The following is a 14,772-nucleotide window of genomic DNA, read 5'->3' as shown; positions in this document are numbered from 1 at the left end:
TAGATGAAATGCTCTTGGGAAGTGGGGATAATTCTATGATCTGGTATTTTTGTAATAATAATCTAGAAGGATGAAAGGAAGGTTTCATGATGAAATAACTGACACGAGAGAAATTAGTCATTGCAATGGCCATTTTAGTGTGTGTTGCTGGCATCACCACTCCTGGCAGAAGCTATGTAAGGGAGGAAGGACTGGCTTAGCTCATGGCCTTGGGAAGTTTCAGCCCATCATCCTGGGAAAGGAAGGTTGGAGCAGTAGGCTTCATTATCACAGAATGTGTGATACAGGAGCCTGTTAAACACCACATCTGGTTAGGAAGCAGAGAGGCCAGACTTAGGGGTTGTTCTGCAGCTAGCCTTCAGAAGAAGATCCTGGTGACCTGCCTCCATTAGTTAGGCTCTACCTCTTGAAGGTTGCACCGCCACAAAGTTGCATCACCCAGAGACCAATCTTTCAAATCATTAACCTGCAATGGGGCATTAAACATTTAAACAGTGACAGTAGTTATTCACATTATTTAGAGGAGGGAGAAATTTAGTATGCCTCTTGTTTATACATTAATCTTATTTCTTTTGGGGGTTGTATAAAACCAAGAATTTGAAATAGTAGTATTTTTGTTTGTTTGTTCCTTTGCTGTTCTGAGAGAAAACCTTGCTACCTGGCCTGGAGCTTACTATGTAGACTAGGCTGGCCTCGAACTTACAGCCCTTCTCTTGTTTCTGCCTTCCAAGTGCTGGGATTATAGGCAGGCATTCACCACTACAGAAAGCCTAGAAATAGTTTTGGTTTCTTCCCTTGATCCTGTTGTCGCCTAACTACTGATGTTGGCATTCTGGGAATTGACTTATGTTCAGTGGGATAACTCCAGGTCCTTCACCTGGCCCTGCATGGCAACCAGCTTCTCACGGCTCAGCTTCTTCGTAGCCACATGCCTGATTGCCAGCCCTGCCTTTCCCTTTTCTCAAAGTGGATTGTCCGACGTGAAGAAATAATGAGAGCACCTGCCTTTTAGGCAGAGAAAATTGTGGGTTTTAGAGTCAGGCAAAGGTTTCTGGTTTGTTTTTGTTGCTTACTAGCTGGACAGCACCCACGGTAATCATTTAGTCTCCCAAAGCTTCATTTTCTTCAGAATTAAAACAAGGGTAATAACCATTGTGGTATAAATTATGTAATACATAGAAGGCACCAAACAGTACTTGTGAAGCATTGCTCAAGAACATTGTTGCAATTATTACTTTATTAATATAGCAACAATGTACTTACTCCCCAGATCTAATGAGTGGAGCCTGGGCTGTAGCTCCGTGGTAGAGTACTTGCCTCCTCATGGCCATGGTCTTGCTGCCCAGGATGGAAAAGGGATTATTAGTGATGGGTGTAATAGTTTCAGTGTGAAACATCTCCTTCACCGGCTCATGGCTTAGGACTCTTAGTCCACAGCTATGGTGATGTTTGGCATCGTGTAAAGTTTGACTCTGGAGGGAAGATTGGAGGAAGTGGGATGGTGAATCTGAGCTGTTGAGGGTTACCTTGGGTCTGATCTCTTTCTGGTTTTGGTTTGTTGATTTGTTTTTTGTTTGTTTTATTTTGATTTTCCTACTGGTATGGGAATAATCTCAGCTACACACGCCTATCGTCAGGAATTCTGCCAAGACATCCAGCCGTAAACCATAGTAAACCTTCTTTCTTTTTAAAAAGGATGTGTGTGTGTGTGTGTGTGTGTGTGTGTGTGTGTGTGTGAAAGTGGCCATGGAGGCCAGAAGAGGGTTTTCAGGGCATCTGGAGTTATAGTAGATTGTGAGTTACCAAGTTCAGGTGCTGAGAACTGAACTCAGGTCCTCTGGAAGAGCAGCAAACATTCTGAACCAATGAGTCATCTTTTCAGTCCTATAAACTTTTCCTTTCTTAAGTCACTGCTGTCCAGTATTCTGTCACAGCAATGAGAAGAATAACTAATAAAGCAGCAACAGGATTGAGTTAGGCAATATAATTAATATGGAAAAAGAACAAGTTGCATGGTTCCTCCCTTTAACTGTAGTGTGGCTTTCAAAGGGGACACATCCTATCAGACTTGGAGGTGGGAAAGGGAAGTGGAGTCTGATTTACTAGGTAAGGCTAATCGAAATATGTTAGGGATCACTCATGTTTTAATTTGAGCAATCCATCCTGTTGACAGGCAATAAGTCTACCCCACAGGTAAATGATGTCTATGACACCAAATTTCAGCTTTCTAAAGGCCTCTCTGGAAGTGTGGCCCCAGTTCTTAACCTGCTGGCCAGTTAAATGATTGCATTTCACTTGGCCAAATTGCATCCTGAGGTGTCCTGCCAATCTTTTGTTCATAATCCAACTTGGCTTCCATATGGAAAGTGGGATTCCAAAGGCCTGCCCCAGCCTTTGGTTTAATTCTGTCCGGTACCCAGTCAGCAGATGCCCAGGGCACAGCTACACAAAGCACAATCCTTGGACCACTATGATCTCTCTGCAGGATTTGTATGAATCCACAGTATGAGAACAGACATAAAGCTTTTGGAAGTGGTTACAGAACAAAGAAATCCACATGCTTAGTAGACTTACATTTTTTAATGTTTCATTTTCACTTTCTATTTTATGTGTATGGATGTTTTGTCTGCATGTACGCCTGTGTGCCTTGTGCATGAAGGGTCTTTGGAGGTGAGAAAGGGGATTGGATCTCCAGGGGTGGAGTTACAGATGACTGTGAAGTACTGGGTGGGTGCAGGGAATCAAATTCTGGTCCTCAGGAAGAGCAGGCCATGCTCTTAACTACTAACCATCTCTTCAGTCCCTAGACCTGTACTTGATATATCATGGACTTTATAGTAATCCATTTTATCATGTGTTAGAAACATATCATTATGCAAGCCAGAGAAAGTATCACACACCTTGGAGCCCCAGAACGTGGGTGGCTGAGATAGGATGATACTGATTTCGAAATCATCTTTGGCTGCATATCAAACTCTGTAACTAAAGAAGGAACCAAAATCAGGGCTGGGGCAATTATTCAGTGGATAAAACAGGTGTGGAACAAGAGTGAGGATTGAGTCTAAATTCCTGAGAGCACCAGATGTGGTGGTACATGTCTGTAATCCTCATTCTCCCATGGCAAGAAGGGAAACAGATAGGGGAAAATCTGCAGTAGTTAGCAGGTCAGTTATCTTGGCGTATGTCATGGTGAGCAACAAAGGACTCGCAAGCAAGTAGAGGGGAGAGCTGACACCCGAGGTCTTCCGACCTCCATGAGCACAATGTGGTATGTACATGCGTGCATTTACACACACACACGGGTGCAGGCACATTCCCTCATTCACTCACAATCATAGGAGAGTTTGACCACTAGAAACTTCATCAGCGTAGGTGTTTGAAAAGCAACAAATGGCAATGGCATAACTGGATGTCAACATGTAGAAGAATGAAAAGAGAACCATACCTATCCCTATGCACAAAACTCAAGTCCAAATGGGTTAAAGACCTCAATATAAGTCCAACCACACTGAACCTGATAGAAGAGAAAGTGGGAAGTAGTCTTCAATGCACGGGTACAGGAGACCACTTTCTTAATATAACCCCAGTAGCACAGACACTGAGAGCAACAATTAATGAGTGGGACCTCCAAGAACTGAGAAGTTTCTGTAAAGCATAGGTTACATTCGATAAGACAAAAAGGCAGCCTACAGAACGGGATAAAATCTTCACCAACCCCACATCAGAAAAAGGGACTGATCATCAAAATATATAAAGAACTCAAGAATTTAGACATCAAAATTCTAAATAACCCAATTAAAAATGGGTTACAGAACTAAACAGAGAATTCTCATCAGAAGAATCTTAAATGGCCAAAATATACTTAAGAAAATGTTCAACATCTTTAGCCATCAGGGAAATGCAAACCAAAACAACTCTGAGATGCCATCTTACACCTGTCAGAATGGCTAAGATCAAAAACTCTAGCTTATGCTAGAGAGAATGTAGAGTAAGGGGAACACTCATTCATTGCTGGTGGGAATGCAAACTTGTACAACCACTTTAGACATCAGTATGGCAGTTTCTCAGAAAATTTGAAATCAACTTACCTCAGAATCCAGTAATACCACTCTTGATTATATACCCAAAAGATGCTCAACCATACTACAAAGGCATTTGTTCAATTATGTTCATAGCAGAATTGATTGTAATAGCCAGTACCTAGATGCCCTCAACCAATGAATGGATAAAGAAAATGTGGCATATTTACACATTAGTTAAAAAACAGTTAAAAACAATGACATCTTGAATTTTGCATGCAAAAGGATGGAATTAGAAAACATTATCTTGAGTGAGGTAACCCAGACCCAAAAAGATGAATATGGTATGAATTCACTCATAAGTGGATACTGGCTATAAACAAAAGATATTGAGCCTATAGTTCATGATCCTAGAGAATCTAAGTAATAAGGTAAACCCTAAGAAAAACATAAATAGATCCACCTGGAAAGTTGAAACAGACAAGATCGCCTGATACAATTGGGAGCATGGGAGAGGGTGGAGAAAAGAAGGTGGAGGGGTGAATAGATGAGGGGAGAAGGGGAGGGGTGAGTAGAACATGAGGTAATGGGATAGTCTAGAAAGAGGAAGGACAGAGATGAGAGCAAAAAAAAAAAGAGATATCTTGATTGAGGGAAGCATTATAGGGTTAACAAGAAACCTGGCTCTGGAGAAATTTCCAGGAATCCCCAAGGATGACCCCAGCAAAGACCCTAAGCATTAGAGGAGAGGGGGACCTAATCTTGACTTGCCCTGTAGTCAGACTGATGAATATCTTAAATATCACCATAGAGCCTTCATCTAGCAACTGATAGAAACAGGCAGAGACTGGCATCGGTGCACTGGGCTAAGCTCCCAATGTCCAGTTGAAGAGTGAGAGGAATGAGAATATGAACAAAGAGGTTAAGGCCATGATGTGTTCACCCACTGAAACAGTCTACCTGAGCTAATGGGAGCTCACAAACTCCAGCCAGACTGGGAAGGGACAAGTATGGGACCGAAGTAGCCCCTCTGATTGTGGCTGACAGTTGCATGGCTGGGGCCGCCTGATGGGCCACTGGCAGTGGCACCAGGATTTATCCCTGCTGCATGTACTGGCTTTTAGGGAATCTATTCTCTTTGTATGGATACCTTGCTCCGTCTAGATATAGGAGGGAGGGCCTTGGACCTTCCCCAGAGCAATGTGCTTTACCCTCTCTGAGGATTGGATGTGGGTGGGGCAGGAGGGTATGTGGGGGGAATGGGAGGAGGGGAAGGAGTAGGAAATTGGATTGGTATGTATAATGAAAAAAATATATTTGGTTTTCTTTTAAAAAATAATTAATTGAAAAAGAAAAAGGAAAAACAAACTCTAAGAGGAAAAAAAAAAGCCCAAGGAGTAACAACAGATTGGAGCCATTCATTTTGGCACATCTGTGCTTGGTGGGCAAGTTAGAGGACACATGGGGACCAGAGTTGTAGCTGGAAGCACCTGCACTTAAGGGTTAAGTAATTAAACAAAGGTTTGCCACTCTGAGTGCAGACTCCTAAAGGTCACACTGGAAGGACAAATGGGGAACTTTTGATAGATTTACTCTAATCTTAGTCATGAGCTTTATAACTCTATTCTATCTTTTCAGTAGAGTCCACTCTCAGAAATAGCCTTTTTAGTAAGTATCTAATCTGCCTTCTTTGCTGCTGTGTTCAAGTATCTTTCACATAGCAATCCGGAACTGGCTCCTGGAAAAATCCTTTCTTGGATGATAGGATAGTGTGCTTTTAAGCCTGGTAGGATCTGTGTCCCTTTTAGTACACTCATGACAAAACAATGTGACCAATTTAAGAGAGCTTTGGTACACTTTGATGCTGCAATGTGGGGGAAACTCACTCAGTTTAATAAGGTGATTACAAATGGCTCCCCGGGCTTCACAGGATGATTGTACTTTGGTTTGCTGACTTGGGTGGTCTTTGGCTGTAAGACTGACTGGCAAATCCTCCACAGAAAGTTCAGCTTCCCTACCCTTGCTTCACCTAGGACACAGCTATTTGCCTTTGAGAGGAAGGGCAATGACATGAGTGTTGCCTTAGGAAGAGCTAGAGACTGTGTTTCAGTGGAAGCACCTTGACCTTTATCATGGTCGTTTTATAGTTACATAAAATTGTGAGTCTAATTGGAAATGTGTATGTTACATTCAAAGAGAGTGAGGGCAAGAGTGAGCAGGGGGTAAGGGTGAATCAACTCTGTGTTACTTTGACAGTCATAGTAAATACATTCCGTGGAGCTGACGTCAGACTGTTATCCTTAGAGGGAAGGTCTTTCTGTGAAGCCTCTGGTCACAGAGGTTTAGGTCAAACCTATGTATACAACCTTATGCTTAATCTGTGTGGGGTCCTTTTGAAAGATATTTAGTATACAATATATGGTTTTAATGGCTTTATTGTTTGATAATTTCATATAGATGTAAAATGTAATTTGATCAAATCTACCCCCCCCCTTTTCTTCCCTCATTTCCAATAACCACTTTTCCCTGCCAACAACATGCGCTCTTTTGCGAAAACCCGCTGAGTCCACTTAGCTGCTTGACTGTGTAAGGGCTCCACATCCTAAAATCTCTCCTCCTTTGTTTTCCCTTTCTCCCTCAACTTACTATGTTGTCTAGGCTGGCTTCGAACTCCTAATCGTCCTATATCATCTGTCCTCCCAAGCGGTGGGATTGTAGGCATATCCTTATTCAAATGACGGCCTGATATCTATGCCTTTATTTTCCATAGCTTCAGTGACTGTGGTCAATTACGGTCTGCAAATACTAAATGGAAAATCCCAGAAGTAAGCAATTCGTAGGGCTTCAATGATGCTTACAGTATATTCTTTCGATTCTAGTCTTGAGTTACTACTGCTAATGGCGGACTGTGCTTAATTTGTAAGTTGTACTTTATCACAGTTACATATATGCAGAAAAAGGCACAGCACATATGGGGTTTGGGCATCCATGGTTGTCTTGTAATGTGTCCCCCAGAGAAGGTGAGTCTTCAGTAGATTCATGCCTTGCAGTTGATCTGAAATGTCTACTGCTGCTCATGAACCACTGACTGTCTTGTGTTTGCTGTTGAAAGCTTTTTCTCTACTTCTCCCCTCAGGTGCTGGCTTAGATGATGGCCAGTGGCACTCTGTCTCCTTGTCTGCTAAAAGAAACCACCTGAGTGTGGTCGTGGATGGACACGTCACCCTGGCTTCTCATTGGCTGGGTCCTGAGCAGGTTAATTCAGGAGGCATCTTTTATTTTGGAGGTGAGAAACGGAGTCAGGTCATATGGTCCATTGGACCATTGTGTTCCCAGTTCTATGTCTTGGGGATGGTGTCTCACGTGCGTTGATAAGTGCTAACCCTGCTAACTCAGGAGTATTTTTTTTAACTCTCTTTAAACATGGAAATACTGAGTGGATCAAAATGACAAATTATAACCTAAAATGAATTCCTATAAGGCAGACTTCCTTATGCTTATGGTTTTTATAATGAGAGCTATTTTAAGTAGGTCACTTTCTTCCGTTCTTATTTTCAAGCCTTGTTAGATTTTTCTAGTGTTCAATGGCCCTTGTACACTGTCCTCTGATTTGATGGGTTGATGTCACTACGGTGTTTCTCTGATCTGACTCTTAGCTCCCCTAGAGGGTTCTCACTGCTTCCCCACTGCCCAGTACAGAACTCAATATTATGCCAATGGACAAATAATTTAACCTAATTAGTCATAGCAACTCGATCTCTTCGTTGAAGAAAAACACTAGCGCATTTGATAAAAGCAGGACAACAGCCTTCAGCGTCAGCCTTTTCCTCAGGGAACAGAACAAATGAACTGTTTAGCCGTCTTATGGATGGTTGGTTGAAATAAAAGCTTGGCAAAGCAGACTCATGGCATAAAAATGAGTTTTTAAAACTGAAGTGAAAATACTAGGCTCTTCGACATAGGGAGTGCAGGCAGTAGCAACATAGTTATGTCATCGCATTCTCCATAATATTGTTGTTTGGCTATTGTGTGACTACAGTTTAATAGTTGCTTCTGGGGCCAGGGAGATGCATTGGTGGTTCAAGTTCATAATGTTCTAGTGGATCAGAGTTCTGTTTCCAGACTCCCTGTCAAGTAGTTCACAACTGCCTGTAACTCCAGATCTAGGAGATCTGATACTTCCAATCTTCGACGCACGTAAACCACACACACACACACACACACTCACTCACACACACACACACAATGTCACACACAAAATTAACAATAAAATAAATCTTAAAAATAATAAGTAATTCTAGAATCATTTTGATATGAAAAATGATTTTCAATTTCAGTAATTATCAATGAAATGCAAATGATTTTTAAAAATTGTTATAAAGACACAGATCAGTTCACCAGAGGTTAAGTGCAAATTAAAGAACAAATAAAAACAAAGTTAAACAAGGAAGATAAAAACAAGGGACTGGAGAGATGACTCTCTGGCTGCTCTTGCAGAGGACCCAGATTTAACTCTTAGCAACCACCTGGAGGCTCACACCACCTGTTCCTCCAACTTCATGGAACCCAGCACCTTCTTCTGACTTCTGCAGTACCTGTACTCACATACACACACACACACACACACACACACACGGAAACATGTATGTATGCACAATTTAAAGTAAAATCTTTAAGAAAAAAACTCATGTAATCCAATACTGCAAAAAGCAGCAAAATAGTATTTTAAATGATATAATTGCTTCCCAAACTGAGATTTGTTCATCTATGGACTAAATTGCTTTACAAAACATGATGGATTTTGAGATTACCCTAGGAACATAGTTTTTAAATCAATTGGAAGGTATATGGAATACGTTAACCCAGAGCTTTCAATCCAAATGAAAAGATTTAGAACAGAGAAAGAGATAATAAAAATAACCCACCAAGCATATTGTTAAGGGATACAAAATAAAAATAGAAGCTTGGATAAAACTGTTAATAAATCATGAAAATGGAATTGTCTTTCTTATAGCATTTTATGACCTCTATGTTCAGATTTAGTAATACTTGGGTATTTGATGCATTTTCTCTGGCTACTGTGTTTATTTACGCTGTTTATTTGAGAGTGAAGTATATGCATGCTATAATTTTGGTTTATTATGATATGCATGTCACACTCTGTACAATCTAAAATGGTTTAGATTCACCAAGATTTACTGAAATATCGCAAAGTTACACAGAGCTTTATTGTGTACCCCATATCTAAGTTTTTTTTATTGTCCTTGTTTTAGATCTTCTGTACATTTAAGGAATACTAATGACTTTTTGATGTATTTGTGTGTCTGCAAGTGTGAATGTGGCACACACACACACACACACACACACACACACACACACGGGTGCAGGTGCCCCCTAGTGTATGTGGAGGCCAAAGAAGGATGTCAGGCATCCTGTCTTATTGCTCTCCACCTTATTCCTTTGAAGCATGATCTCTCATTGAACCTGAAGAGAGGCTGTTCTCTAGCAAGCTCCAGGGATCCTCCTATCTCCATCTGTCTCTACAGTGCTTGGGTAAAAGTCATGTGCAATGCCATGCCTCGCTTTTATTTGACTGCTGGGGATTTGAACTCAGGTCCTCATGATTGCACAAATGCTCTTACCCACAGATCTATCTCTCAACACCTCTAAAAACATTTAAAAAATCCAAATGTTCTCATGCATATTTTTACAAAGAAGTCCCCCATGGACTTTTCCTGTGTTTGTCTCCAAATGTAACTGCAAGTTCAAAGTGATAGTGTCAAAATCCAGTCACACTGACTTAACTGTCATACTCTACTGGGAAGAGTTCATTCTGCCCCAACAGCTTGGGTTCTGTCCCCACTCTGAAGACTTCAGAGTGACTGCCCCATTGGCTGTTAAAATGGACGATTACGTCTCAAAGAGCAGAACTCTGTATGCAACACAAACCATTCACGATTTATCCATCACCTTGCTCCCTTTCCTCTTCACCTTTCTTCTTTCAATTGAGTGCATTTCAAAAAAAATCAGAGGGCACCGTGAGACACCGCTTAGTTTTGACCATTTATCAGCCTCACATTTTAAATCTTGGTTCTCCGCATGGAAGATAGTTGCATGTCTAATTTCTGTAAGTTCCCTTATGTCATCTTTTTTTTTTTTTTGATGGGTAGCACAGCGTGCATCACAAACTGGGGATACCAAAAAGGTGCAGAGTATGCACGTTCTAGTTCCCTGTACAAAAAGTAAGCATCAGGTGTCTGAGGACCAGGTCAGTCCACCATGAAATGGCATCTCCCTTCAGGAAAAGCAGCATCCATTGGTAATTTATGTGTCATCTCCAGAGACATTTAACACAATGACTGCCTCTGGTAATGGATCCATTCATCAATTTGGCATTAAGAATTCTCCGGCCATCTTCCTACTTTAGAACTTTCACGAGGTTTCACAGTATTCGACTTCTCCCTGGTATTGCACTATATTAGCCCATGGTTGCCTTTTCGAAGACTAATGAGATGAACCTGATAGAACCCTTCTTTACTCTTGGAATTTCATCCAGGACTATGGAGTCCCCATGATCTGACTCTTGGCTTTGTCTACAGTTTTATTGTCTTTCTTTGTAATTTAGTTTGTCTCGTCTTGCTTCCTGCAGACATGCTGCATTATTTAATACATTCTGACTTAGTTTGGGATGTGTTGGGCAACACTAGCCATAGAAGAAAGTAGTCAAGTATTTACACTCCTGCTGTACCGGAACTGCCACGTGTCCATGAGCTATTTCCCTTTCTACTCTCTCCTGCCATTTGGATAACAGGCCAAGGAGAGTATGATAATCTTGTGTGCAGTGTGGCTTTCCCTGGGAAAAGTGAGCAAATGTCTCTTTGCTCCAAATAGGGCACCTACATCAGATCAAAGAAATGATTCAAACCAAGTATATTTTGTGAACCATTGGGTCTACCGGGGCCCTTTATGAGAACATGGCTGGCTCCAAGGCACTTGTGCCATGAATGTTGACTCACTGAAACTGTATCTCTGGAATTACCTTCAGAACTTCCAGGCAGCTGCACCAGAACCACCTCTCCCCAGCACTTTCCTTACTGCTTATATAACCCAGGGGAGGGGGAGGTCTTTTAACTTTTGTGTGATTGCTGAGTCCTATAAGCCCGCCTCTTCCCTCCAGGAAGCATTCACATCAGAGGATATAGCTACACAACACTGTACTATGGTCCAGAAGAATTTTAATTACTGGAAATGCAAACATTACTGTGTACCTCAAATCACTACTCAAAAAGCTGTGATGGCCTTTTGTTGATATATTAAATTTGAAACTTTGAAATTTCCATTAAAATCAAAATAGCATATTTCAGAGTGCCTGCTAATAGTTTTAAATAGTATTGGTCTTCCCTTGCCATATAAATGCATTTTGCTGGGAAAAGAAAGCATTAAAGAGAGATATCCTTGGTGAAAATATTGAATTGTAATGGAAATTTCCAGGTGGAAAACTAGCAGTGAAGAATTAAGAAGTTGCTGCTTCCCTTCTAATTCTGTGAAATCGTAGTCATGGCTGACAGCCATAGCAGCAAAGAAAGATTGATGGAAAATATGTAAGTGAAATATATGTGCTCATACTCCATAAAATTATTTACTTCACTTGAATAAACATTTAGAACATCATTAAACCCAGACAGTAATGGCTAATATTATATTTGTTATTTAAATAATGAGAACAAATCTTAAATGTTAGAAAAAAAATGGCATAAAGAGGACATTCTTTGCTGAGCCAAAGAATAAATAAAATCAAACAGCGAAATATTTTTTGACATTTAGCCATTTGTATTTGTCAAAAATATATGTGGCTCTTACATGTATAAGGAAATACAGTATTTAATCAAATAAAGAGTTGGTAATTTTATTCTACGTCAAGATATCTCCCTTCTCAGATAGTTAGCTTTAAGTACAGAGGCATTTCATTATTACTGATTTATCTTTTCTTGTCTTCAGTGTACACTTATCCTAGTTCATGTTTTGAATTTTCCAGTTTAAAGACTAAGTTCCCTCTTAAGCTATAGGAAATTTGACACTGCTTACTGGCACATTTAGTAATTTGGATCCAATAGCTAAACTTCTAAATTTAGATTAAGCTAAATCAGTGCCCACAAATATAACCACTCTAGAGGCTTCCTATGAATCCTATGGAAATAAAGACAACACTTTGCATAGATTTAAAGGAAGCCAATAATGGTTCCAGCGGGTTTATTTCTCTCTTCTAATTCAGAAGATAATCAAATGTCTGTTTTATTTATTTATTTGTCTATCTAAATTCTGCTGTGATCCTGAATACTGATTTTCTAATATTGCACTGTGGATTCCCTTTGCTTTGTTCTTATCAGGTTGCCCAGACAAAAGCTTTGGATCGAGGTGTAAGAGCCCAGTAGGTGGATTTCAAGGATGCATGAGACTCATATCCATCAGCAACAAAATGGTAGATCTGATTGCAGTTCAGCAGGGGTCCCTTGGCAACTTCAGTGACCTTCAGATAGACTCATGTGGCATTTCAGACAGGTAAGGACAGCCGCACATCTCCATATTGACCTATTCAAAATTTTGATAATAAACTTTTGTTATGTATTTTCTCACTACTGATATATCAGAAATGAATCATATCTACATTTAAAAAGTAGCAATTTCTCTGTATAACATATTTTGAATAATAATTAATAATAAGTATAAGATATGTGACTGTTAATTACACATAAACTTGCTACCAACCTACAAGGTTTGATGCTCATGCTGATGTGGTTTTATTTTCATTTGTTTCTAATGTGTGTGTGTGTGTGTGTGTATACAATATGTTAGCAACAGTGCATTTGTATGTGAGTGTGGGCACACACATATATATCATGTCAAGCATGTGGAGTTAAGAAGACAACCCGGGTGTCCCTTCTCATCTTCTACCTCGAGTTAGACAGGCTCTCTTGCTATTTGGACTATGAGCTTTAAGGAACTCTCTTGTCTCCACTTAGCAACCTCTTGCAGAATTTCTGGGGTTCCAGAAATGCTGTCAGGTTCATCCAGCTTTGTGGGGATTATGTGAATCTGAACTCAGGTCACTATGCTTACACAATAAGCGAGTTAACCACTGGATCAACTTCCCTACCCTGTTATAGTTTTAGAAGGGCATAAGCGTACCAAAACGTGTCATTAAAATCAACACACTCTGTCTATTACCCAAACAGTAAAATTGACTATTAGATACAGAGACCTGTGTGGTTGATTATCGAGCTGGCTTTAGATACCCTGATAGGTGGATATATTCAGAGGCAGGGGAACATGGCTTGTGCCTAGTCTAATGGGCACTAGCATCTCATTACTGTCTTCTATGTGGGAGTAGGAGAATCACTGCCCCTAGGAACGCTGGAGGTGTTGTATTGATCAAGGTGTGAGCATGACCCCATAAACTCAGCAGGAGCATGGGCGCAGGACATGGCAAACAGGATTCGAGAGTTAATTGTAGAGGATGAGCAACTTTGGACATAATAACCAACAGTTAGTAATAATTAAAAACTGTAGGTAGGCCTGGACAACTGTAGGGAAGGAATCATTCCAGCCGTGCTTCTAACCAAGGACGCTAGTTTTAATTACTGAGTTCGGTGGAATGTCACGCTGTTGCAGATTTAAATCCATATCCTGGGCCTCGAACTAAGCATATAATGCTATTAAGCGTTTAAATCTACCCTCACACAATCTTGACAGTGACTATGTCTGAGGAATAGGGAAATTGATGTGTGGAGAGGTAAGGTTGACTAAGAAAACATAGAGCCAGGAAGCCAGAACTTTATTCCTGGATGCTATGCATCCTCTCTGGGTGTACATTAGTATTATGGGTGGGTAATCTTTCATCCATGCGTAATAAATATCACTTAATGGTTTAATAACATAATTTAAAATAAGTGGTAACATTAAAATTTGATGGGAACTTAGTATAATGCAATCTTTTTTATTACTTTTTAAAAAGTGTAGCTAGGCTTAAGTAGAATCAAAGTTACATGTAAATCATACATACAAAGACACTCACTTGTGTATACGTGACTCTTCACGCATACGCTTTAAACTCATATACTCCTCAGACACTGTGTTTCACTCACATACGTATGCATATGCTCAGTCAAGTGACTGGAAACTCCTCACACAACCTTCGCGCTGATTTATACATGCACATTCACACGTGTCCGTAAAGAGATAACTATACCATCATCACACCCATACTCAGTAAAGTCATCTTCCTGTTTTTTTACATGCACATGTGCACTCTCTCCTCCAAATGTGATTTCTTCATCCTCTCTTGACACGAAGCGGTGTCGTCCTAAGTACCTAAGTACTAAGGTAGGATCAGCAGCTCTTCCTGTCCCCAAATCTGGAGCAGCGCATTGGCCACTTCTTGGCCTTTAAACCCCAAGTGTTCATCAAACCATCTTCTAGCTAGGCTCATCCTGTCTCTCTCAGAGTCTGAGTTTCTCCCCATAGTTCTCTACTCTTGCTCTCCTCTTTTCCACAGAAGCCTAAGAGTCCACCAAGCCTCCAGCAGGTTTGTTCCAAGCATTTGAAGACAAACTATCTCTTGTGGCACAGAGAGCATGGCTCTGTGAGGAGTAGCTGGAGGAGGGAGTTGTGTGAAGAGAAGTTTTCATTGGTTACTGTTCTGAGGATGGGAGACCTACGGGTAACTGATGTTTAGTTCTCCTGAATGCGATAATGT

The 14,772-nt window shown here is 40.6% G+C and overlaps 1 protein-coding gene across 2 annotated transcripts in view; it reads left to right on the top strand.

The window, feature by feature from the left end:
- Cntnap4 (contactin associated protein family member 4) overlaps positions 1 to 14,772 on the top strand; it is a 279,574-nt gene that overhangs the window by 175,911 nt on the left and 88,891 nt on the right. For both annotated transcript variants that reach the window (XM_057753520.1, XM_057753521.1), the window contains 2 exons: positions 7,156 to 7,305; positions 12,407 to 12,578. In XM_057753520.1, coding sequence (XP_057609503.1) covers positions 7,156 to 7,305; positions 12,407 to 12,578 — 322 coding nt within the window. The remainder of the gene's footprint in view (positions 1 to 7,155; positions 7,306 to 12,406; positions 12,579 to 14,772) is intronic.

This window comes from Chionomys nivalis, chromosome 21 (assembly GCF_950005125.1).
Source record: "Chionomys nivalis chromosome 21, mChiNiv1.1, whole genome shotgun sequence".
Lineage (NCBI taxonomy): Eukaryota > Metazoa > Chordata > Mammalia > Rodentia > Cricetidae > Chionomys > Chionomys nivalis.
This window is presented reverse-complemented; position numbering and strand designations above follow the sequence as displayed.